The sequence below is a fragment of the Eptatretus burgeri genome, chromosome 2, assembly GCF_056783735.1.
Source record: "Eptatretus burgeri isolate ZD-2024b chromosome 2, Ebu_testis_v1, whole genome shotgun sequence".
NCBI classification, from domain to species: Eukaryota; Metazoa; Chordata; class Myxini; order Myxiniformes; family Myxinidae; genus Eptatretus; species Eptatretus burgeri.
In genome coordinates, this window is record NC_140962.1 from 74,215,066 (window position 1) to 74,241,149 (window position 26,084).

The window sequence follows — 26,084 nt, forward strand, 5'->3', positions numbered from 1 at the left end:
TGCATTCAGGTAAAGAGTTCAATTTTCGTGTCAGACCAAACAATCTTTTGCTTCGTGCTCTGAGTCTTTCACACGCCTCTTTGCAAACTCCAGGTGTGCTGGCATGTGCCTTTTTCTGAGGAGTGTTTTCCATTTTCACTGTCCCAGAAAGTCTCTGCAGCACTTAACGAATCTAGGCTGTCACGACAGGTTCTCCCTTCTCAGCCAAGGACTGCTGTAGTTCTGTCAGAGTGGTCATTGGGTTCTTGGTCACCTTCCTGACCTTCTTGGTCACCTCCCTCAGAAAGGTCCTTCTTGCCCGGTTTCTCAATTTGGTCAGATGGCCAGCTCTCGGAATCGTCTGGGTAGTTCCATATTTTTTTTTCCCATTTCCTAATGATGGAGCTCACTGTTCTCTTGGCAACTTTCAATTCTATAGAAATTGTTTTATACCCTTCTCCAGATCTCAGCCTCTTCAAAATTCTATCTCGGAGTTCTACGGACAATTCCTTGGACTTCATGGAAGAGTTTTTGCTCTGACGTGCACTGTCAACTATGGGGCCTTGTATAGAAAGGTGTTTCTTTCTAAATTGTATCCAATAGGTGGTCCACACTTGGACTCCAATCAGGTGGTGGACTCCAAGTTGTAGAAACATCTCAAGGATGATCAAAGGAAATTAGATGCACCTGAGCTCAATTTGGAGTGACATTGCAAAGGGGTTGAATATTTATTGATTTGAGACATTTCAGCTTTTCATTAGTTTGTCAAAAATTCTCAAATAAAAATTCCATTTTGACATGGGGTATTATGTGCAGATCGGTGACTAAAAGATTTAAATTTAATCCATCTATAAATTCAGGAGGTAACGACAGAATGTGAAGTCAAGGGGTGTCAATACTTTTTGAAGGCACTGTATATCCACCAGGTTGAAGAGTTTACATTTTGTATGCCACTGATAGTCCAGATGTGCATCCAGACCTGAACCAAGAGCTAATTGGCTTGTTCTTGTGACCTACCCATCTCATCCACAAAGTTTTTTTTTTTTTTTTTTTTTTTTTTTTTTTTTTTTTCCCAACTCCATAACTCGTCCATGATGTTTTGAGATTTTACACGGAATTTCGTGTTTTGGCCCCATATCTCAATGGTAAAGAATTGCTTAAATTCTCATTCAGATCTTCAGAAGAAAGTAATCAATTCTTCGTTTTCACACACCAAACCTGTCTGCCAAGTTTCATCTGAATCCGGCCACAACTTTTTTGAGATTATGCTATGTGTCGTTTTTAGCTGTACTCACTCAACAGTGACGACTCGCTTTACGTGCTTGGATCTGGATTCGGATCTTCACCAAAATCTAATCAGTCCTTGTCACACACCAATTCTGTCTACTAAATTTTGTCTGAATCAGTGCACAATTGAGATATTCTGCTCAGACAAGTAGATGGGTGAAAACATAACCTCTATCCACCTTTGGTGGTGGAGATATAAGAAAGGTGTTTGGCAAAAAAAAAATTCGCTAAAATTTTGAAATTGGCAGTTGAATTTATGCACATTTCCATCCCTGGAAATTCCAAAATAAATGAAAAACTTTGAAGCAGGAGTTAGAATTTATTTTGTTTGCTTTGATGTGCTCTTTGAGGTATAGTACCTGCTTTCACTGCTTCCTCCATGGAGCATTTCATTACGAGCAAGAAAACGAAAAAGTGATTAAAATTTTAATTGGCATTTATAAAAATGATGACAACAGCATAACTTGGAAGATACAGATAGATACTGTAGCTACAATGAAGGACAACTTTCATGGCAATGTTTCTACTGTACTTACAATCTCAATATTTTGAAGGAAGGTTTGTCTTTGTGGTAATTGAGTTTTACGTTCAGACATTAACAGTGCAATAAAGGACGAACAGCATGTTAAATTCACAGCAAAACACTCGGATTAAAAATATAATCGGGTTATCAGCCCAAGGAAAAATTAAGACAAAAGTGTTGGTACCTGAAGAATCTTGGGTACATAATGGTTTTGGAAGATCAGATTTATGGGAATTGGAAAAGTGATAAACATTTATCATGTCAAACAAAATTGAATTTTGTAGGTCATGGAAAAATCTCATATGTAACTGTGACATGTCTAAATGCCTTCAACGTTAATGGTTACATGAACAGGGAGTGGAGGTCAGCTGAAAAAATGCTTCAGACTGTACAGTGCCTTCAGATAGTATTCACACCCCTTCATTTTTCACATGTTGTTTTAAAGCTTGAATTTAAAATGGATTATATTTAATTTTGTTGTCACCGATCTACACAAAATACCCCATAATGACAAAGTGAAAATGGTTTTAGAAATGTTTACAAATGAAAACCTGAAATATCTTGCATCAATAAGTATTCATACACCTTTGCTATGATGCTCTGTATTGAGCTCGGGTGCATCCATTTCCTCTGATCATCCTTGATGTCTACAACTGGGAGTCCACCTGTGGCCTGTTCAATTGATTGGACTTGGATTTAGAAAGAAGCACACCTTTCCATAGAAGGTCCCATAGGTGACAGTACACGTCAGAGCAGAAACTCCACAATGAAATCCAAGGAACTGTCCGTGGAACTCCGATATAGAATTGTGAGGAGGCGTAGATCTGGGGCAGGGTATAAAACATTTTCTAGTGTTGAAAGTTCCCAAGAGCACAGTCAGCTTCATCATTAAGAAATGGAAAGGTTATGGAATGACCCCGACTCTTCCTAGAGCTGGCTGTCTGACCAAACTGAACAATTGGGCAAGAAGGACCTGGTCATGGAGGTGACCAAGAACTCTGACAGAACTAGTGCTCCTTGCCCGAGATTGGAGAACCTGCCGGAAGGACAACAATCGCTGCAGCACTTCACCAATCTAGGCTTTATGGGAGAGTAGCCAGACGGAAGCCACTCTTGAGAAAAAGGCACACGAAAGACTCGGAGTCCCAGGCAAAAGATTCCGTGGTCTGATGAGGTGAAAATTTCACTCTTTGGCCTGAATGCAAAGCGCTACGTCTGGCAGAAACCGAGCACAGCTCATCACTCAATTTACACCATCCCCACCGTGAAGCATGGTGGTGGCAGCATCATATTACGGGAATGCTTTTCAGCAGCAGGGACTGGGAGACTTGAAATGATAGACGGAACAATGAATGGAGGCAAATACAGGCAAATCTTTGAGGAGAACCTGCTTCAGAGCGCAAAAGATCTCAGACGGTAGTGAAGGTTTATGTTGAAACAGGACAATTATCAAAAGCATGGAGCCAAAGCAACACTGAAAGATGACATTTCAGATTTTTAATTTGTGAAAATTTCTGAAAACATGTTTTCGCTTTGGTATTATGGGGTATTTTGTGTCGATCGGTGACAATTTTTTAATTCGATCCATTTTAAATTCAGGCTGTAAGAACAAAATGATGAAAGTCGAGGGGTGTGAATACTTTCTGAAGGCACAGTTGCAGTCTAATAATGTATGTAGCCTGTATCAAGCAATTTCATGAGACTTGCTCTTGCACAATGTGCTGATTGCTCACCCCCTCCACCTTTATTTTGGTGGCGTGGGGTGGGGGGCAGAGGGTGAGTTGAGTTTGAGTGCTCTGGACCTTCAATTTTGGACAAAAAAAATGTAGTTTGGGATGCTAAGCAAGCAGGGGCCTTTTTATATTTCAATATATAGGGAAATTTTTCCCACTTGATTCCCAACCTCTTTCCTCTATTATCTTCCCTATCCCCACTCTTCCTTTTTTTATTTTTCTTTCATCACATAAACAATAGTTGCACATTATTTTGGTTAATGTGGACAGTGGGTATCAAGGGTGAGATATTACAAGGACAACACTACAAACCTCACCGCCGTGGCCGATGTAAGTTTCTTTGTCCAACGTTGCCTCTCCTCCCCCTAACATTGCCTTTCTGCCACATAAGCATCTCAATGCCCCTACCTGCTCCAGTCCCAGGCCTGCCACCACGACTCACAGGTCTCACATGGCCATGGTCATGGCCATGCCTGGTAACTCCAGCCTCTGCTTGACCTGGGGTTCTTGACGCAACTGCAAGATTATCATGGTGACTTTGGCGGCGCTGACAACAGGCAACAGTTGCTGCATATATGGCAGCAATGAAGAAGAAAGGTGGTGCAGCCATGGCAACATGGTGTGACCATGCGAGGCGAGACCTCCACCCGTAAGGCAGAGCAGCATTCAGCATTGCATGGGTGAAGAGAAAAATTGCCACTCCAGAAAACACACCTAAACAAGAGAAATACAACATTGAATTAGCTTTATGAATAGGAATTGTGAACGAGTAAAGTAACGTAACATATAAAAATAACCATGTTAAATGATCTAAGTGTGAAGTTACCTGTAAAAGTATATCCTACACTGGCGTATGGTAGTGTAGCAAGAGCTTGCTGCTTTACGATTCCGTAAATAGAGCAGACAACACCAGCTATTCCAAGAAGTAATGCCAGTGCTGCGAGGACTACCGCAGCGATCACCCAGTCTGCAGCAAATTGAGAGTGGTCATTCTCTAACATTCTTCACACATTTTATTAAAATGCTCTCCATGAACTTTAAACGTCTTATTTTAATTAAGTTCAAAAAAAAATTATACATGGAAGAACAAGGACATGGAACAGATCAGGGCACAACATAACAGAGAAGGAACAGCAGAAGAAAGGGGGAAAATGCCGATAGCAGGGTTGAAGGAGAAGGACAAACGATGGATGGGCGTTCGGGGAGAATGGAAGGGGTGGATAAGATGTATACACAAGCAAAATTTTGAGAGGTGTGTGTGGTTTAATGGGTATAGAAAAAAAAAATCATGCCTTTGGATGGGGGACAAGATGGTGGTGAACAGCTGTCTTGAAGAATGGGAGGGTGGAATGAGATTGGAAAGTGGTTCCACAGGCAGGAAAAGAGGAATAAATGAGTGGAGGTGAGCAGTGGTTCTGGATTCAGGCAGTTTCACGAAGGATCGGATTGCAGGTGGACTGCATGTGTCCTGCAGTTAATTAGTGGGGGGTGGGAGGGGACAGCACAGAGAGGGAAGAGGGTGCAAGACTAGAAATGAGGTGGAAGACGACAAAGACAACCCACATGTCGGCGATGGCGAAGTGATAGACCCATATCCTCCTCTTCATCCAATAGATTCCAATGATCTTGAAGACCTTGGTTTCTCTGGCGTCCAGCTGAGCAAGTGAGGCAGGGGAGCCAGCCTAGAGGGGAGAGCAGCACCCCATCAAGCTGCGGATGAAAGCCTTGTAGGTGGATAGGAGTTCAGGTGTGCCAAGGAAGAACTTTGCACGATGGAGGATTGCCAATCGGCCTCTGGCTTTGGGGCAAGCCAATTTCAAAGTTGGCCTCTCAAGAGAGATCGTGGCTTAGAGTGAGACCCAAGAGTTTGAGTGACTGAACCTTTGTGACGGTTATTGAGAAAGTAGATGGGAGGGTTTGTGGAAATAGAAAGAGAAAGAGAAAGATTTTCTCTCGGGCTTGAAAGACATGTTCCAAGTGTTTGACCAGTTTCTGATATTGTCAAGGTCTGAAGAGAGGGAAGAGGCTGCTGCCTGTCTGTCAAAGATGAGAGATTTCACAGCAGAGAATGGTCATCAGCAAAGAGAGAAGAAGTTGTTTTTTTTCAGTCAGTGAGATACTTCATGAATATTAGGAATCGGATGGAGCCTAAAACACTGTCTTGGAGTACTCCAGCTTTTATAGGGAGAGGAGAAGAAAGGTTACACTTTTTTTTACAAATCCATTGTCCTGGAACCATTCTATCAAACCCACTGTATTTCATCCATTTTATGGCTCTGGCACTAGCGGCATTCTGTTTTTGGGTTGTTCTTCCGTCCGTCTGTGTCCATGATAAAAAAAAAAATCCCTTAAGTGGTCCACAAGTTAAACTTTGTACAAAGGTGCATTATGATGCAAAGATGAACCAATTCGATTTTGGAGTCAAAGGTCATGTGACCTTTATTTGAAAGTCACAGATTTTAGTTACCATGATAACTTGTGAACAGGTAAAGGGATTTTGACCAAACCTGGTGCAGGTATGTACTATGTATAATGAAAAGATGAACTGATATGATTTTGGGGTCAAAAGGTTGAAGATTTTTGTTACCAATTTTTACCGAACTTGGTGCATAGGTGGTTTATGATGCAAATATGAACAGATTAGATTTGTGGTTCAAAGGTCATGTGACCTTTGGCTGAAAGTAAAAGATTTTCATTACCGTGATCACTTGTGAACCGCTGAAGGGATTTTTTTTTTTTTTACCAAACTGAGCACAACTATGGAATGTAATGCAAAGATTAACCTATTACATTTTGGGTTCAAAAGGTCGAAGGCCTAAAGTCAAGTGCCCTTTAATTGAAAATCTGTATCACTGCAATAACTTATGAACCACTCAAGATATATCAACTACACTTGACAAACTTATGGACTGCAATACAAAGATGAACCGACTCATTTTTAGGTTGAAAAGGTCATGTGCCCTTTGAGAATATTTTGCAGATAACGAGTTAAAAGCATCTGATGTTTTCTCTCTTCTACTTTAATTTTTCATGTGACCTTTAATTGAGATCAAACGTAAGTGGGTTGGTGTCGAACGTGGGTGGATGCATATCCATTGACACATTCACATCAAATTCAATTTCTTGTCTTTATCAATAAAATTGCTTCACCTGGTGTCATTTGGAGCATCTATTTATTAGGTACAAAAATGTTGACCCATACATACCATATTCTCCAACCCATACATACCATATTCGACAGAACACTTCCTGCTGCTTCACCTACTGTGCATACATGATAGATTTCCCCCCATGTACAATAATCCTTCACGTCCTGTTTCAATTGCACACTAACCTAATTTAAATGATACTTGCCCATCAAATTGTCCCTTCCACATCTTTCATTATTCCCATTTTTAGCTCACCTGGACTTTAGTCAGATGAGCTTATGCGATCGGGAGCAGTGTCTGTAGGTGAGTGAGTGAGGGAGTGGCGACTGACTGACACACTCACTCAGTAAACACTTCATCATTATTGCTTGCACCAAACACACAATTTTGACGAAACTTGGAAACAACTTTCATAACCTGTGGTATACCAAAGTGTATCGACTGCATCAAAATCTGTACTCATTAAAGGGGTGTAAGGGAGAGGAGGGGGTGGGTTGACCCCAAAATAGAGGTATTTGCTCTCTTCTCCAAAACTACACACACAATTTCCATGAAACTTGACCACAACCTTAATCACCAGTGATGCACCAAAGTTTGTTCATTGCATTGAAGAAGAAGAAAAAAAATCATGGTCCAAGGAGATTGGGATCATACTCTGTGCAGAGTGTTGGTGCTGCTTAAGCGGTCTCCTTGGCTACCAGGCACAATCCTGGATGGGTCACCACTCCGACACAGTATACCAGCAAGCTTGCACTCATTTTGCTGACCTCGGAAGGATAACAGGCCGAGTTAACCCCACCTGGTATTAATTTAACAGCTGAGCGGGATTTGAACTCAGGACCCGAGGATCCAAAGCCCACCACCTTAACCATTAAGTCAACACCAGGCATAGGGTCTAAGGGTCTAAAAAAAAAAAAAAAGAGTGACTTGCTTCTGATGCAGGTGAGCTTCAGGACACACGGTCCTATTTTCTTATTGTCTGTATATGGTTATCTTTCTTAATTACAAACAAATCGTATACCCACAGTTTTACATCACAATTTGGCTTTATAAAATAAAAGTATTGTGGATATCTGTATCCGATTACACTGGGCTGCATTTGAAATATTATTTTTAGAGGTCTAGGTTTTCTCAACGGTTCCTATATGTTTTTTCCATGCTGAATTCAGAAATGTATCTAATTTCGCTCAATCAGGTCGTTTTTAAATTGCTATCTCAATTTTAAGGAAAAAAAATAATCAAAACTTTTCTTTTTTTAATTTGCATTTTTAGGTCATCTCTTCGAGCATGACCTAATAGTATTGGTGTTGAGAGGAGAGGTGACGATCCGTCCCTCCGTTCACAATGAAGTTGAAGCGGGAGATCTGGTCATTAGTGATCCTGATAGAGGTCGATGAGATGTTCACGATGGTATGACTTTCAAGGTCACCGAAGGTCAAGGTCAAGGTCACGAGGCCTTTGAAGTTGCGAAAATGACGATTTTCAAATTCTATCTCTTCCGCCATTTCTCAAGCGATCTTGAATTTGATTGTAGCATGTGAATCTATGGGACAATATCTAAATTTGGTCGGGCCGGATTTTCGATATTCGCTTTCGTTTTCGTGTCACGTGACTTCAAAGTTGGGCAAAAATGCGAAAATGACGATTTTCAAAATCTATCTCCTACATTTCTCAAGCAATCTTGAATCTATGGGACAATATGGAAATTTCAAACTTTCAAAGATTGAACTTTCAAACTCGTCTCCCTCCTCTAAAATGTGGTGGCACCTTTTAAAATCTGTATCAAGAGTATGCTCCACCTCCATCCCTTCCTTTACTTCAAATGGCACCAAAGCTGACTCCGCTCGTGAGAAGTCATAATGCCTCAATTCTGTGTCCCCAACCCTTTGCTCTCTGTACCCACCCTACCCAGTCGCACCCAACTGCTCCTGGACTCTGTTTTGCACCTGAGGAGGTGAAGTTTCTCGCAAAGCGAGATTCCAATTCTGCAAATGGACCAGATGTAATCAGTTAATGTGCCCTAAAAACCTGCTCCTCTGCTCTTGCACACCGTCTTTCTGCTGCGTGCATCCTATCATTTGTGCTGTCATCTTCCATCTCCTTGGAAATCATCGAACATCACAAACTAGAATGGCACTCAGTACAGCGCATACCTCCACCAGGCTGAACAGTTTACGTTTTGTATTCCACCGATCCACCGAAGGCTGCATCTTCATCTGGACCATTCATTTTGTCACACACCAAAATCTAATCGTCTTGTTATTGTCACCTACCCAACTCATCCACTAAGTTTTGTCATTATCCATCCACAACCTTTTGAAATACAGTAAAACTTCCTCCAACGCGGTTTACTCGATCGCGGTTTCCTCGATCGCGGTTTCCAATTTTCACGCTGAATTAAATGAGTCATAACCTCCCCAACGCGAGGGTGTGTTTCGCATTTACGTGATCGTGGCTGGTGTTTTCCCAAAGATTCTATTCTTTTTTCCTTAGTCCTTATTATTTTACTTGATTACTATTTAATTTATATACACGAGCTGCCACATGTCGCCATATCCGAACCTGCGGCCCTCAAGTGAACTTACGTCGATCATTAATAATTATCGTTCCCAAAAGATACAATTTGAACCAACCAGATAAGAAGAGGAGGAAAACAATGACCATGGAGGTCAAACTTGATATCCTGACTAAATGATCATCAGTTTCTGCTTCATCTTTGGCCAGGCGATATGGCGTGAATGAATCGACCATTCGGACTGTATGCGAAGGCCGCAGATAAATCCCAACACAGAACTTCACAGGGGGTTAAAACAGAAGGCAAAGCAAGTGCCTATAACACAATTCTTTAGGCCCACTTCAGCAGCTACCAGCAAATCACCCAAACCTCCAACAACCACTTCCCAATGAGGTGAGTTATTTTTACAATAATACAGTACTACACTATTATTATACAAACACTTAGTTTAATGTACATTTCATAATGCTGCACCATGCCCTACAAAGAAACGTAAAATAAAGCAAGAAAGACTGTTTTAGGGTCACTTTTTAGGGAGCCTGGAACATATCCCCAATTTCCCCATTCGTTTAATGATTCCTCCAACGCGAGCTTATCCCAGAACGTATCCCCTGCATTGCAGGAAGTTTTACTGTATCATTTTGGCCCTATCTCTCAATGGTGAACAATCACTTTAATATTAAAAAAAAAAATGCATTTTTTTTCTCCAGATCTTCACCAAAAAAAAAAAAAATTATTCTGTCACACACCCAACCTGTCTACCAGCTTTCATCTGAATCCATCCGTAACTTTTTGAGATATCCTATTATATTGTTACGGATTTGGAAACCTATCGCACACAACATTCAGGTCCTATAGATTAGTTACATCGGTAAGTATGTGTTTTATAGATGGCTTCCTTTCCCTTGTCTAATGGATAAATAAATGTCCATGCGCTGTGATTTATTTTTATAGTTAGGATTCTTATTGGAAAATAAATCAGCACAACAACAGACATGACCGTTAGAACAGTTCTGCAGAGAAGAACAACCCTCTGCTCCGGGATTCTCCGCGGGCCGAGTGTGGGGTCGAGCCGGCGGAGGCACATAAAAGGGGAGGCAGAAGCTGGTCGAAGGAGAAAGAGTGGAGGGACGGAAGAGCTCAGAGCTCGGGAGGAAAGAGGCATCTCCCAACCTGGACATCTCGTCTTGCTGGAGCGCTCGTCTCCGGGAGCCTGTCTGGCCGGTCGTGGTCGATGTCGTCCTTGCCCTCCTGACCACGATGGAGAGCTCGAGCGACGCCAGTCCCCGCAGGAACCGCAAGGGTCGCCCGCCGGTGTCCGGGTTCGGCTCGCCTCTCGCCGGACCGACCAGCTTGAAGACCGCACGAGGCGGACAGGTCCAAGATAGGTCTCAATCAAGACCATTTGGTCCGGTCATTTTGGGGTATTTGTGTGTGCGCGTGTGTGTCTGGGGCCCCGTCTTTAAGTAGTAAACTGTTAAGTGCCTTTGCTGAATATACTTGCATTTCTTATATTCGGTTTAGCTCTGCCTTTACGTGCTTCCCTAGTTCCCCCCCCCCCCCATCATTGTATAAGTAAACCCCATTTGTTCAATGTTTCAGCTCGTTAGTGTCCATTCTTTCATTGGCTTAGCGTGCTGCGTGTCTAAACAATCCGTCCACAACGTTTTGAGATATCATGCTGCATCTCGTTTTTGGCCCCATCTTTCAATGGTAAAGAATCACTTAAACTCTAGTATCCGGATCCAGATCTTCACTAAAATCTAAACAATTCGTCCATGTCACACTTCGAACCTGTCCCCCAAATTTCGTCCGAATCCGTCCATAACTTTTTGATATATCCTGCTGACAGAGAGACAGACAAACGGCCAGACAGGGGTGAAAACAACCTCCGTCCACATTCTGTGGTAGTGGTAACAAGTGAAACAAACTTTCAATCTTTCAATCCTGACAAATCTCACACTCTCAATATCTCTATCTCTGAAAGAACTATTTGACAAATCCTCCTATCGACTTTCTTCACAATCCTCTTGAAAAAGCTCAGTCACTAAAACTTTCGGGCATCACTTTCAGCTATGATCTTTGAGCAAACCACATTTCTCAGTTGGCCTCCAAAGCCAGTTGGCGACTGGGCCTCTGACATCATGCAAAGTCCTTCCGTGGCACACCTGAACTCTTATCCACCTACAAAGCCTTCATCCTCAGCCTGATGTCATACTGCTCTCCCCTCTGGGTTGTGCTCCTGCCTTACACCTTGCTCAGCACAACAACGTGGAAACCAAGGCCTTCGTCCGCAGCTTGATGTCGTACTACTCTCCTCTCTGGGCTGGCACCCTTACCTCACACCTTGCTCAGCTTGACATTGTGGAAACAAAGACCTTCAAGATTATTGGACTCTCCCACAATGAAGCCGAGTCGACAGGCCTATCACTTTCACATCGCAAACAGGTTGGTGGTCTCTGTATTCTATCGCCTTCTTTCTGGTCTTGTGCTGTCTGTTCATTCCGTGCTTTGTACCCTCCTCCCCCCCACCCCCCACCAGGTTTCTGTAGGCCGCACGCAGTCCACCAGTAACCCCATTCTGGTGAAACTCCCAAAATTCAGAATCATTGCTCATCACGCATTCGTTCCTCTTCTTTCCTGCCTGTGGAACCAACTTCCATGTCTTCAAGACAGCTGTTCACCACCATCTCAGATCATCCCCCATCCAAAGCCATGACCTTTACTCCCTCTATGAACCCTACCCCAAGCCCAACTCTTTCCAAATTTCTAGTTTTTTCCTTCCCGAGAGTTTGCTTCGATATCCATCTGTCTCCCCCGTGTATCCTGCCCTACCCCTCACTCTTCCCCACATCCCTTATTTCTCTAAGTGTCCCTTTATTTTCTCCCTCATCCCTGCTGTTGGTGTGCTCCCCCTCTCTCTTTCTGCCGTTCCTTCCTGATCCGTTCTATGTTCTCGCTTCCCCACAAGCCCCGACTTTGTATGCAAAAAAGGAAGGAAAAAAAAAAGTGGATGCTCAAATTGTAATGCATGAAGCAAATGTTAGTGGAGTGAAGACTCATTTAGAATATGAATATCTGACAGGGATTCAATTACAAATTCGTTCTGCTGGTTGTCCCATTAAACACCCAAGCACAGTTCAATGCTGATATAGTGCCTCACAATTCACATTGTTGTCCATTCCATACACACAAATTGAAATTTGATCAAAATACCAGTTCAAAGGCCTACCTTTTTTTTTTTTGATGTATATAAAGTGATATTCAACAGTCCCAAGCAAGTACAGACAGACGCCCAGTTTTTCCTCCACATTGAAGGACAACATGCTCCACAATGCAGCACCCTGCCACCACTACACCAGAACAGCAGTTTTAGTCGGATTTGACCTTGCTGAAGGTTAAAACCTTTACCAACTTAGAGGCGAATGTGCTTCACAGCCCTCGAGTTTGCTTTGCGACAGGCCTGAGTTGAATGAACAAATCGAATGTCCTGTTTGCAAGTGATGCAACACTATCCGTTGTTGTCGATATAATTTTATTCCCTTGAGTGCCTCAAATATGTTTTCAGGGAAGCGTTGGATTAAAAGAAAAGCTTATGTGCGTTATCAAAGAACTATATCCAAGAGACTGAATTATAAGAATGCAAGATTCGCAAACAGTGACAATGACCAAGAAACAAATGTTTCATCTTCATCTACAGAGAACTGACAACCAAAATGGCATTCTGGTACCTAAAATGAAGTTTGGAATTATATTTCATAGGTTGATAGAGACAAAAACAAACAAACAAACAAATGAACAAACTCGAATGGCACTCTTCGATGTCGCAACATCGCCAGATACGCCTCCGCCCACATTATTACATCGTTATACACACTTGTTCCAAGTTCGATTTAAATCCTTGAACCCAGATTCAAAATATTAAATGATTCCGGCTGCCAGACCATGCGTCCGATCAGGTTGAAATTTGAAACATATATTCTCTATGACTACTCGATCATAATTGTGACGTTTCACATCGGTTGATGAAGCGTTTTAAGAGAAATATTTTTTAAAAGATTTCTGTTCAATCCAATATGGCTGCAAGACCATGTGACCTATTAATTATATTCGTGAACACCCTGGTATCCCCAAGGCTTGGGGAACATGTGGGTGAAGTTTCCCCTCGATCTGTGAAGCCATTCTGGAGAAGAATTTTTTTTAAGGTTTTTGCTTCAAATACTCATATCGCTGCCAAGCCATGTGACTTATGATGTCATAGGTGATCATACCTGTAAAGTTTCGCCTCGATCTGTTCAGCCATTTCGGAGAAGATTTTTGAAGGTTTTTATGTTTAAAAAATGGCTGCTGAACCACATGACCGATGACGTCATCAATTTGTTTCCCCCCATGCAATTTAGATAATTTGTTTCCCCCCTCAAAAATTTTCATACTGATCAGATAAAGAATTTGACGTATGCAATGATGACATCATGAAAAAAAAATTACAGTTTCCCAAGGGGAGTACTTCACACGTGCCAAGTTTCAAATTTTTCCATGGAGCGGTTTCAGAGATACAGAGGTCCAAAGTTTTTCCTTTTTTTCCAACATGGCTGCCACACCATGTGACCTATGATGTCATAATTATCCTTCTAACATTATATTAATACGCTAAGCCATATTTTGTGGACGTATCTCCTCCGAAACTGCTGGACAGATTGTCACCACCTTCGGCATGCGGGTGCTCTGTGGTCTAATGTACAGCATGGGCTATGTGAGATCGCGCCAGACGGACAGGTTTGGGAATTTTTGGCGATTTTCTAATTTTTACATTCGTTTACATGGCGACGTGTGATGTCACTGCTGAGGCGTAACAGTGTCATGACATCCTTGGTTATTCGCTGACGTCATTACGTCTGTCGTCGACAAACCGTCACCGCTGAGAGGTGTAATGCCACTCCGAGAAAACAGCATCTGCGATGTAAAATCCTCTTCTGCACATGCTGACCACCTCAGAAGGTGCATTTGACACAAAAAATGTAACAAGAAACATTGCATATTAAAAAAAATTCTACAAATCACATGTGAACACGGGATATTTTGACATCCTAACGAACCCTCAGTTAAAAAAAAAAAAACTTTGCGCGGAGCGTGGGTTTGGCTTGTTCTCAATGAGTAGTCGCACATCTTCTTCTTCTTCTTTCGGCTGCTCCTGTTAGGGGTCGCCACAGCGGATCATCCGTATGATCCACATAGTGATTTGGCACATGTTTTACGCCGGATGCCCTTCCTGACGCAACCCTGGTCGCCTCTTACGACACAGGGATATGGTACACCTATTTTAACCAGGGTATACACCGGCCCAGTACACTGGTACTCATTTCGCCGACCTCGGAAGGATGACAGGCCGAGTCAACCCCCTGGTGTATTAATTCAGTGGCCCAACGGGGCTTGAACTCACGACCTTTTGGATCCCAAGCCGCTGCCCTAACCACTGCGCCAACACCAGGCAATGAGTAGTCGCACATATGGTGAAAAATTTGTGTCGATCGGATAAGCAGTTGCAGAGAAAGAGAAAATTAACGCGTACGTACAACCTGAAAACAATGTCTCTGGTGGCATAGCAAAAATACAGTTGAGAAATAACTTATCAATGTGTAAAGAAAGTAACGAATGGACTTGCAGAGGCAGGACTAAAATCTTGACTAACATTATGATAAGCTGACTACAGACTTTTAAGTAATTTCTCTGAGTGAGTGATCAGATGAGTGTAGGCTACATTACCTCTGCCTCAAATAGCGGTTTTAAGGCAACCTGATATTTCACTGTGCACACAGCCCTGAAGCTTAAGAACCAATCTCGCCGCCTGACCTTCAAAACTACTTAAAAATGCCTTTAGCCAGAAAACAAAAACATTTGAATCAGAAATTCCCTTCATTACCTTGCAAGGCACTGTCATGCTGTCTCCCGTAGAAATACAACAGAAAGCAACAATCCAACGTCCACCATCAGGAGAGAAACCTGAACCGGTGATTCCTTCCTTTGCAACTGGCTAATTTTTGTATTATTTGTCAACAAGGCCAGAACCCACTTAAAATGATCATTTCTCATTTATCAAAGGAAATGGTCCAACAACATCCATGCATTTCAAGTGTACATGAGATGTTTGAGTAATGATATATGTAACACATACCGCGCTGCGATGCCAGGTCAAAGGCGGTCAACGTTTGTGATGACTCCAAGAAAGGCAAGGAAGTGCAAATGAAATCTGTGGAGAGAACGTCACACGAGAAAATGTGCAGCAGAAGTCTTTTTCTTTTCTTCTCAACACCTCACCTTGCCCAGGTTCAGATGTGAGTAACAAGAGGTTTGAATTAAACAACAATTTTCCCTTCTCATGAACATAATGAATTGATACATTTGTGAATCAAACGACACTGACGTTGTTTCAAAGCGTAAAGCACCACCCAAGTGAGTCAAACAGTCATATATGTCAATGGTCTTTTCGATGTTAAAAATAATTAAATTGGGAAGAGAGAGAGAGAGAGACAGACAGACAGACAGACAGAGAGAAAGAGAAAACAAAGTGTCATTTTAGGCTGAAAACTTCCAAAGTTCCCAAGAATGTCTTTCGACTCTTGTAGACAGAAAAAAACTAAAATGATCTCAGCAAATTTTTTGAACTCTATTTTCAGTTTTGTTCACAGATAGTGTCGAAAAACAGAGCTCAAGATAGCTCGAGTGGTTACGTGGGCGCCAAATGTTTGGTCTGGGTTCAATTCCAAGTGGGATCAAACTGAACTAAACGGAACGTTCTGTTACGCTGCATCTCGGAGCATGCCTCTGCCTTGAGTTGGGGGACGGAAAGCTGGTTGTCCCGTTTGCGTTCCAATGGTGGTCATCAATTCTTTGATTCGTCTTGACTGCAATTATGAACCTCGCTCACATTTCACAACTTGTTATTTAAAATGGTAAAAATAAATGATTCGATGACAAAGCAAAAATAATTGTGCATGCACGAAATTCTAAGTTCCACAAAAAAATTACATCATACATGATTTCAATCAACGTAAAACATCCCTGCAAAATACAAAAATCCTCATTTTTCAAATATAATATACATACATATATGTATATATATATATATATATATATATATATATATATATATATATATATATTGTTACGGATCTGGAAACTATAAGCATTCAACATACAGATGTCCCAAAAGTCAGTTATGTCGTTAAGTATGTGTGTAGTCAGATCCCTTTCCTTTTGTCTTGTGGGAGAATCAAAGGCGTGCGTTGCAATTTCTTTTTAGTTAGGTTATTAAATCTTTACATCCAACGAACCCTCCAACAAGCCATCTAACAACCATCCCATCTGTATGACCCCTCAGCCCATCACGATCCACCACCAACCAGCTGCCTTCTCGCCCCCTGACGTGCCAAGGCAAGATCTCGCGGTTCCGGTTTCTCGGCTCCCACGAACATTGTAACTCTTTCACGACAACCTTTGCGACATTGATACTGTTACTCGTTAAGTATGAACCCGTGTGGAAGAGTGGCTGGGGTTTGCCGGCAGGGGCCGTTGCAGTGTTGATACTGTTACTCGTCAAGTATGAACCCATGTAGAAGGGTGGCTGGGGTTTCCTGGCAGGGGCCAAGGCCCTGCCCTGGAAAGGTATGCCGTGGAACCCTGTCCAATCAAAGGCGGACAGTGAGGTGTGTTAACCAAGGCCCCGCCCCGCTGAGGGAGGTCCATAAATTCCCGAGCACTCTCTGAGGCAGGGGTCTTTTTTGGGGTCTTGGAGAGTTTTGGTGGATTTTTGCTGTTACGAAGGGGTTATGAGGGCTGTCACGATGGTTGAGCAGAAGGTCATCGAGGCGGCGAATGTGTCTCTGCTGGGCCTCTACAAAGAAGGAAAGAACGACCCCGTCCCCCTCTGTGGACCCCGCTATTTACAATCCGAGCTCCGCCATGAACCTCGAGTCCCACACGTGCGACTGGGGACCAAACCAGCGACCATTGTCAGGTGCTGGAGCATGGACTACCCCCTTCCTCCGACGGTCAGGTACACCACTGAACTCTAACCCCCAGCTTGTCTCTCTCCTCGGCTGCAAGGGTCCAATAAAGAACTCTGGGTTTCTTTTCATTTGTGTGTGTGTCTGCGTGTGGGCCCGTCTTTAAGTAGAACTGAATAAGTGTTTTTGAATCATTGTAAATACTTCTTGCACATTCGCGTTAAGTCTTGCTTTGTGTCTTCATTTACTGTAAATAAAACTTGTTAGAAATGTTCCCAGTCCGTTTCCGTCCGTTCTTGAATTAGTCCAGCATGGTTTGGATCTGAGTTTAGGCGGGGTTTTATCCCCTATAATCCGTTAATACCAGCTGGCACTGCTTTGGCAGTTTCCACTCGGCTGCACCTGAACTGGAGTTGGTAGTCGGTAGTTGGAACTCTACCGCAGTCAGTAGAGTGACCCGGTTCGAGCAAGATGTGCCGAGGGCGTGGTTTCCCCGGTAGTCGAAATTGCATAGTTAATTAGGTAAATTGGTTATAGACAAATAGACCCTACGCTTCGCGGTTGAGATATTGGCGACCACGGTCGGTTAAACGACCCGCCGGCTCGCGGAGTTATCCGAGCGACTGCCTACAATTCCGGAGAGTTTGGTGGGAGACGACGCAAACCTCCCCCACCTAGTGGTCGTTCTCGCCACCGACGCCCAGCCCACAATAGATATACACGAGGTGAATGCACCCGGCTTTGCCCGGGTTCTTTTTGAATTAATTTAATTTTCTATACATAGTTCTGACACGAGCCCAGTATTCATTCCCCATTGGGCCATGGCAGTCATAACCTCAGGGGGTTGGTGAGGGGGAAACACCCCCCCCCCACCCCCGGCCAACTTGAAAGCAAGTTACTTAAACTGTGCAATGTCTACAATACTAAGTACTGTAATCAACGGGTTGGAATGGTCAATCACCAAGTGTAATGTAGAAATAGAGTAACAATCTTTTTATAAGGTATTAGATTAGATAGAATATATATATATATATATATATATATATATATATATATATATATATATTTACTAACGGGGTGTGCTTACACATTGTGCAAGCATACAAACAGTGCTACCCCATTGTCACAGGTCGCTCACATTCACTTGATTTTTCATTTATTTATATTTTCATTTACGGATGCTTTCCAACAGTTCTGTGGATTTTTCCTGGTGTATCAGCTTTGGTATCCGTCGGCCCACAAAATTATCGTGCTTCCCCATTGTCTCGGGTCACTCACCTGCATTTTATTTTTCATTTATCTCTATTTTCATTTACGGATGTTGTCCGACGATTCTGTGACTTTTTTTTTTCCGGTGTATCAGCTTCAATGTCCATCAGCACGCAAAATTTCAGCTTTCTATGTCACCGGGAAGGTACCAATCTTTAATATCAGTGAGTGAGTGAATCAGTCAGTGGTTAGAAAGAGTTTTATAGATATGTTGCATGTGTGAACCCTCGCTCACCAGCCGCTCGCACATGGAGTGTAGCCGGCAATAACTGAGGCATGATTGATCAATCTCAAAGCTATGCACAGGAGATGGAAGCCTATGTTTTTCCCAACATGCCTCCACTCAAACAATTGTAAATGCTTTAAGAACTATAAGGGCACTCGGGAGAGCGCATACCTCCACCACACAATGCCTGATCCACCGGAACATATCGGGCCCAACACATTTTTGAAATATCATGCGAAATATCGTTTTTTGCCCGATCTCTCAATGGTGAAGAATCACTTGAAAATTCTAGTCGCCATTTAAAATTCTTCACCAAAATCTTCCAGATCTTCACCAAAATCTAGTCAGTTCGTCCTTGTCGCACACCCAATTTCACCTGAATCCGTCCACAACTTTGAGATATCCTGCACACAAACAAACAGACGTGAATACAAAATCCCTTCTACCTTCTGTGGTGGAGCTAATAAGAAAATTGTGGAGCAATATTTAAAAGATTATGACACAAGAGTACAAATCCCATACAGAACACCCAGACAAACAATGAACTAGTATCTTTAACCACTTCTTCTGCTTTCGTAAGCAGCACATGGCTGTGGGGTAGCACTATTGGCTGAAGGTGCAGCTGTGCCATTGATGCAATGCCTTCTGTAGTTTCGGGCAGGAATTTGGAATTTGGTCATGGTGCCAGCGATAGTTCGCCTCCTCATCGGAAAGGACACCGTGAGATCTTTGGCGTCCAAGATGGGACACCCAGTTTAACGTCCATCCAAGAGACAGCACAGATATTGATGAATCACCCTGCCTGGGAAACACGGGGATGAGAGTTTATAGCTGCGTCGGGATTCAAACACTGGCTAGTCGGCTTCGAGGGCGTAAAATTAAATGACACTGCCTGTGACAAGAAATTCTAAGTTCCAGGTGAATTATAGCCGGCAACATGGTGCCGTCTAATCCCCTCAGTGGGGAGAAGGGTCGAGCTTGACTTGTGCCTCTGGAGCGGATCGAAAGTGGATTCTCTGTCGGGAATTTAAACCAATTGCATTTAAATCTATATGAATACAAGGCAATGTGTGTGCGTGTGTGAGTGTGTCTCCTCCATAACTTCAAAACCATAAAACCGAGCAGCCTGAAACTTTGCATGCATACGAAGGGAACTCCAAGGAAGTACAAGAGTGAAAATTGAGTGTTTGGGTTAATTAAAACACCCCTTTTGAAGATAATTAACGGCCTTATTTAATTATATCCTTCATCAGGTGATCCTCGGCCAACTCACTCGCTGGGGTCTGAAGCCGCCATGTTTTTTGGCCTGCTCAACCATGCCTTGACTTGTCACAGGCCACAACGATTTCTTCACGATAAAGTATTTTTTTCACTTTCCTCACACTTTCAAATGCCTGTTCGTCATAGCTACTAATCGTTGTGTACATCACTTTTGTAAGTACTGTACTATAGTTTTCAAATGAGGAGCTTGGGGTGATTTCATGCATTATATGATACGATTTTCCACGATCTACTCTCACAGACGAATTAAAGTATATCATGGAAATATTATTTCACTTTTGAGGATTGGATATCGTCCGGACTAAATATTTAATGCATTCGCTGCTAGACCTCACACCCTGTTCCCCAGAGGGACCGCCCATCCAAAGTGTCTGCCCCAGTGTCTGCCAGATCCATATCTATATTTTCAGAGTTTCGCGAGGTGCTCTACAGGGAATCAAAGCAAATCTGGTAAAAAAAAACATTAAAAAAAGTTATAACATTTGTGCGGCCCGATGTACCACGTATACCACTCGAACCGACAACATGACACATGCACAGACGAGCAGGCAAAATGGCGGATTTTCTGCAATGTTTATTTCATGGGCAATTGAACTTTGTGATGTCTTTAAGATTGTTCTGCATTAAGCAGCAACTCTTTTGTGGATGATGTCATTATTTGAACGAATTCATTTTATTTAGTGCTGTTTGTTTTTTATTTTATTTAGTTTATTTCCGAGCCGTTTGCTGTTTCAACGCGTTTTCCAAATTACCGAGCCTATTTATTTATTCATTTTTTCCCCCACCTGTCACATGCAGCTGTTTATAAAGAATAATGTTTGTGAACATATCCCTCAAACGTGTCGATAAATGCAATGTTGTTTTTTTGGTGAAAGCTACTCAAGGTTTCTGGGTTGTATGCAGTAACTACTGTAGTTGGTATCACACTGACTCCAACTTGCTAATTCCTGATATCGGCCAAGCGTGTGTGTGTGTGTGTGTGTGTGTGTGTGTGTGTGTGTGTGTGTGTGTGTGTGTGTGTGTGTGTGAGAGAGAGATATATATATATATATATATATATATATATATATATATATATATATATATATATATATATATATATATATATATATGCACGTGCACGGTGTTGTTCATAAAGCATAACATATTCTTTCTATGAACTCCCCTACTTCCGTCCGTCCGTCCCATACTCTGTGCAGAGTGTTGGTGTTGCCTAAGCAGTCTCCTTGGCTATTGGACACAATCCTGGACGGGTCACCACTCCGACAGTACACCAGCAAGCTCGCACTCATTTTGCCGACCTCGGAAGGATGACAGGCAGAGTCATCCCCACCTGGTATTAATTCAACAGTTGAGTGGGATTTTAACTCAGGCTCCTTGGATCCCAAGCCCACCATCCGAACCATAAAGCCAACACCAGGCGCATGCATCCATCCATCCATATATCTCTCTCTCTCTCTCTCTCTCTCTCTCTCTCTCTCTCTCTCTCTCTCTCTCTCTCTCTCTCTCTCTCTCTCTCTCTCTCTCTCTCTCTCTCTCTCTCTCTCTCTCTCTCTCTCTCTCTCTCTCTCTCTCTCTCTCTCTCTCTCTCTCTCTCTCTCTCTCTCTCTCTCTCTCTCTCTCTCTCTCTGTCTCTGTCTCTGTCTCTGTCTCTGTCTCTGTCTCTGTCTCTGTCTCTGTCTCTGTCTCTGTCTCTGTCTCTGTCTCTGTCTGTCTGTCTGTCTGTCTCTGTCTGTCTGTCTGTCTGTCTGTCTCTGGACATGTCCAGATGGGAGTTTGTGTCCGGGCGATGGTTAGTCCGGGTGGTGTTAATCTCCAGACGTATCCGGGCGACGTTTATGTCTGGATGGCGTTCGTCTCCGGGCGGCGTTTTTGTCTCCAGACGCGTCCGGGCGGCGTTTGTCCTCCGGTTTAATATCATTCTGATGGAAAAGGCACACATTGAAACATTACTCCAAATGTGAAACACAGGCGTGCATTTTTGCAGTTGGACTGAGATAAAACCCAGCCTAAACATCTGAAAAGTGAGTGTGTGTACCTGTGAGCTATCTTGCCAGTCCAGCATTTAATCCATAGAAAATGGATTTCAGACATTATTTTGTTTCCATCTTCACTGTTATTCTATGCAGAATCATTTTGATGAAACGCTATGAATCATAATTAACACTCCACCACATGTCTGCCTTCCCTTCCTCTTACTCACACCATCTTCCCTTCCCCCACCCCTCCTCGCTCCCCTCCCTCATCTCTCCTTTCCCCTCCACCTCTTCCAATTCTCTCTCCCCCACCCCTTTGGTATTAACGTCAGTGAAGCGACGGGTGGTATTTGCTGGTATTTATATATAAAATGCACAGAATGGAAATTAATTCACAAAGTGTCCACAGTCTCCACCGAGTGTAATGAAGGGTTGCATGTTACCGCAAGACCTTAAACAAGGAAATGAGGATCCCAGTTGGCCTATCATTGTTGTGTTGCACTCACAAATTAATTTTTGCTGTTGCTATTGTTGAAAACAACAATCTTCTTGACGTTATACTACACTCAATAAGGCAATCTTGATCAGGTGACACCTGAAAATTCATTAATTCATGCATGATATGGCTGCATATTCGCATCATTGTTGGGAGCTCATCGATGCAGCTGATGCCTCCTGTAAGTTTGAGTCTGAATTCGGAGTCTGGCTATGGTGCCGGTGATACCTTGGCTACTCTTAGCGAAAGACACCGTGGAACCTTCCACGTACACCAAGAACCATTGCTGGAAGATTGGTCCTCCGGTTTAATATCATTCTGATGGAGAATGCACACATTGAAACATCACTCTGAATGTGACACAAACGTGCATTTTTAGAGCTGGACCAAGATAAAACCCAGCTGAAACATCTCAAAGGTGAGTGTACGTCCCTGTGAGCTATCCTGCCAGTCCAGCATTTCATTTGTGTTGCCAACATAAAAATTAATTAAATGCTGAAAAATTTGGTCACAGCATCTTTTAAACATTGACAAACACAAACTGATATGGTGAACAAAGAAGCCTCACGTCAAACCCTAAGCTCATTTCTATTGGACCAAAACATAAAATCATGCTCAAAGGTAAAGCCCTTTCAGACAAGTGGACGTCCATACCTCCACGGAAGTTAACAGGACCACAGTTGGTGTCTCCTTGAGCTTCTGGCCACTTGAACTTCCAGCAGATCCTCCAAACAGATGCATGTCCTGGGCCACAGTGCCCTGGTGGTATCACGGTCGCAATATCCTCCTCATTCTCCTCAACTAGATCTTTGGTCTCTCCAGTTTTGCTTTGCTCTTGCTTCGAATCCAGTTGTTGATCATCACCAGAAGCACTAGTTTTGTTGCTCAGTGTTGCATTATCCATTTTGAAGGTATCTTCATTCTTCTCGTCACTCCTGCGAACCCTTGCTGGAGTAGCCAATTGATTATGTGGAGGTTTTTGCAACTTCTTTTCTCGGGCCCCTTTTACTTGTTTTGCAAGATGGATACCAGTGGAGTTCACATAATTGATCATTGAATTTGCTCCCCAGCTTGCAGGTGAAACTTTCCGTTCTTTCAGCTTCATTGCACCGACACTCGTAGCCAGTCCTGTCCTTTTCGGCATGCCCAAAGCTTTTTGAGTCACTTGCGTAGATTCCTTTGACCCATAGTCTGCGTCTTTGTTGTGTCCTGAAGAATTTCCATGAAGGATTACCGACCGATTCACGGCCATTTGATTTGAATGAATCTGAATGATATTCTCTTTCAGTATTAAATCACCGACTCCCACAGAAGTCCTTTTTTCCTCAACATCAAACGGCCAGATCTTAGCCGAGCGGTCTCTACGTAAACGCTCCAGGGTCTGAAGCGAGTAGTGTTTTTGATGCTGCCTTGCTTCTGCAAAATTCCTGTCATTTTGATTCAAATCCCTGCTTCGTGTAGGTAGTATAACTACCCAGAAATCAGAGGCTAAGCCAATGATGAAGAGTGCCAGGCCAAGAGTGCCCAAGCAAGCGATGGCATGTCCACCACCATTGCTTCTATGGATGGGTGGACGGCCACGTGGATGGCCACCCCCAGGTCGTGGGGTCCCTGGAGGATGATTACTGTTCCACCAGTTGTCAGCGTTGAAGAAATTCGACCACATGAAGGAACCCTATGCGATACAGAACAAACAAGCTCAGTGGAACACGTGGCCAAGGGGTGAGAGCACAGTATCTACAATGTAGCAATTATTTCATTTATACACAGTATGAACCGATTCATTAAACAACAGGAAAGTATGAGAAGTAGCAATGAAGATTTTCAAGCACCCACAATTCTATCAATAAACCCCCTGCCCAAAAAAATGAAGTGGAAGATGGGACACCTTGCCAGGTACCGGTTTTCATATTGCGCTTCAGCATGAAATTTTTCTGATATTTTTGGCAAGCTCTTTGGTGACAGTGTGTGTGTGTGTGTGTGTGTGTGTGTGTGTGTGTGTGTGTGTGTGTGTGTGTGTGTGTGTGTGTGTGTGTGTGTGTGTGTGTGTGTGTGTGTGTGTGTGTGTGTGTGTGTGTGTGTCTGACTTTAGTTATGAAAAAAGGATTCTAATATTTGTCACTCAGCAGGCAAGGTCTTCATTGGATTGTCAACAAGTAGAATATGAAGTGTTAAATGTCAAGAAGTGGCCTCCGTTCAGATGAATATGAAATGTTAATGTCAGCAGCTGTTTGTCGTTTAACTCAGAAACTGCTATACAACACGGCTTGGTAGGATGGTGCAAAGGTAGTACACTTAGCTTTGAGCTGTCAAGTCTGGGTTCGATTCCTGACCCGACAGTAAACTCTTGGATTGGTGTTTTGCAAGCAGGGTGTTGCATCATAAAAGTGACACATCCCTCCGATGGACACTTGGACATCAAGCCGGGTGTCCTGTCTGTTGGAATTAGTTAGTGGACGTCAAAGATCCAACGGTGTCATTCGCGAAGAGTAGGTGAGCTATCGCCGGCACCCTGAACAAATTAAAAATTCCTGCCCTGACCTCGTGTTCCTCCTGTCCCAAGGGAACGAAGTGCAAAAGGGTCCACCCCTCTTTTTTATCTGGGCATGTGTTGTGGTAGTGGTAGTAGTAGTAGTAGTAGTAGTAGTAGTAGTAACAAGGAAAAGAAAAAAAAGAATCTCCAACACAAGTAAATGTGCTTCTATTCATTTCAGTTTTAAAAACTGTATTCTCATCACATGATGATGATGATGATAAATAAATAAATAATTCAGGGCAGGGCTAATCTTCATGTCCAAGACATGGAATTCGAGTGTCAGACGAAGCCAGTAATAATGATGTTTAAATGATAGCGATAACTTACAATACAAATACTGTATTTATAAGGCAGATTGATGATGGCATGAAGATGGAGATCAAGAATTAAATATCTCGTGAAAGAGTTCGTCGTCTGCGTTCGACATCGAAGGCGGAATCGAGCACGGGAATCGACAAACCTACTTGAACAGGTGGCGGGGAGATGCACAGTGGATCGTCGAGGCTGCGAGTAGCACGGACTGCAGACACGGGCCGCGGTGTACGAAGACGACGCGGTGGTGAGGCGGTACATGAACACGGGGCTGGTCCGCGGGGGTTAGAGGTAACAATCCGGCGCTGCCGGGACTGTGTACGGACGAACGGACACGAGCCGAATCAGAGCCGACCACGCGCCGAGGCAGAAGCACGGTTATTATAAGTGTGCAACACAGCACGTGCTATAAGGAGCAAGGAACGCGCGGAACTCACTAAACATAGAGCACGGGACGTTAACCCGCCACGTGCGTAGCCCCAACCTGCACGCTCCTTCGCAATACTACACACGTGCTTTGCTGGTTCATATCTGTTTATATTTTGCGTTTCACACCCATCGGAGGTACTTGGTATCATGTATTTGTCTGTTCCCACTATCACGATGCGTGGCACGATTGGAATCGTGGACGAGTCGTGGTGATCCTATCAGATCTTATGAGATGTTGAGGTCAGTCGTGGCAATGGTGTTAATCGTAGAAAAATTTTTGAACGGTTCAAAATTTTTCTACGATCAACACGATCAATTGTCAATATGGATCATCGGATCGGATCGTATTGCATCGTAACAAAGCGCGACG

At 43.1% G+C, this 26,084-nt stretch overlaps 1 protein-coding gene across 1 annotated transcript; it reads right to left on the bottom strand.

Moving 5' to 3' along the window:
* Positions 1-1,678: 1,678 nt before the first annotated feature.
* LOC147032338 (uncharacterized) lies at positions 1,679-25,678 on the bottom strand. Its single transcript, XM_085869863.1, has 5 exons — positions 25,438-25,678; positions 23,092-24,112; positions 15,359-15,433; positions 4,349-4,489; positions 1,679-4,236 (listed from the first exon to the last, which is right to left on the bottom strand). Exons 2-5 carry the CDS (start codon positions 24,101-24,103, stop codon positions 3,836-3,838), a joined length of 1,629 nt encoding a protein of 542 aa, XP_085725989.1. The 5' UTR covers positions 24,104-24,112; positions 25,438-25,678; the 3' UTR covers positions 1,679-3,835.
* Between the last annotated feature and the right edge of the window lie 406 nt (positions 25,679-26,084).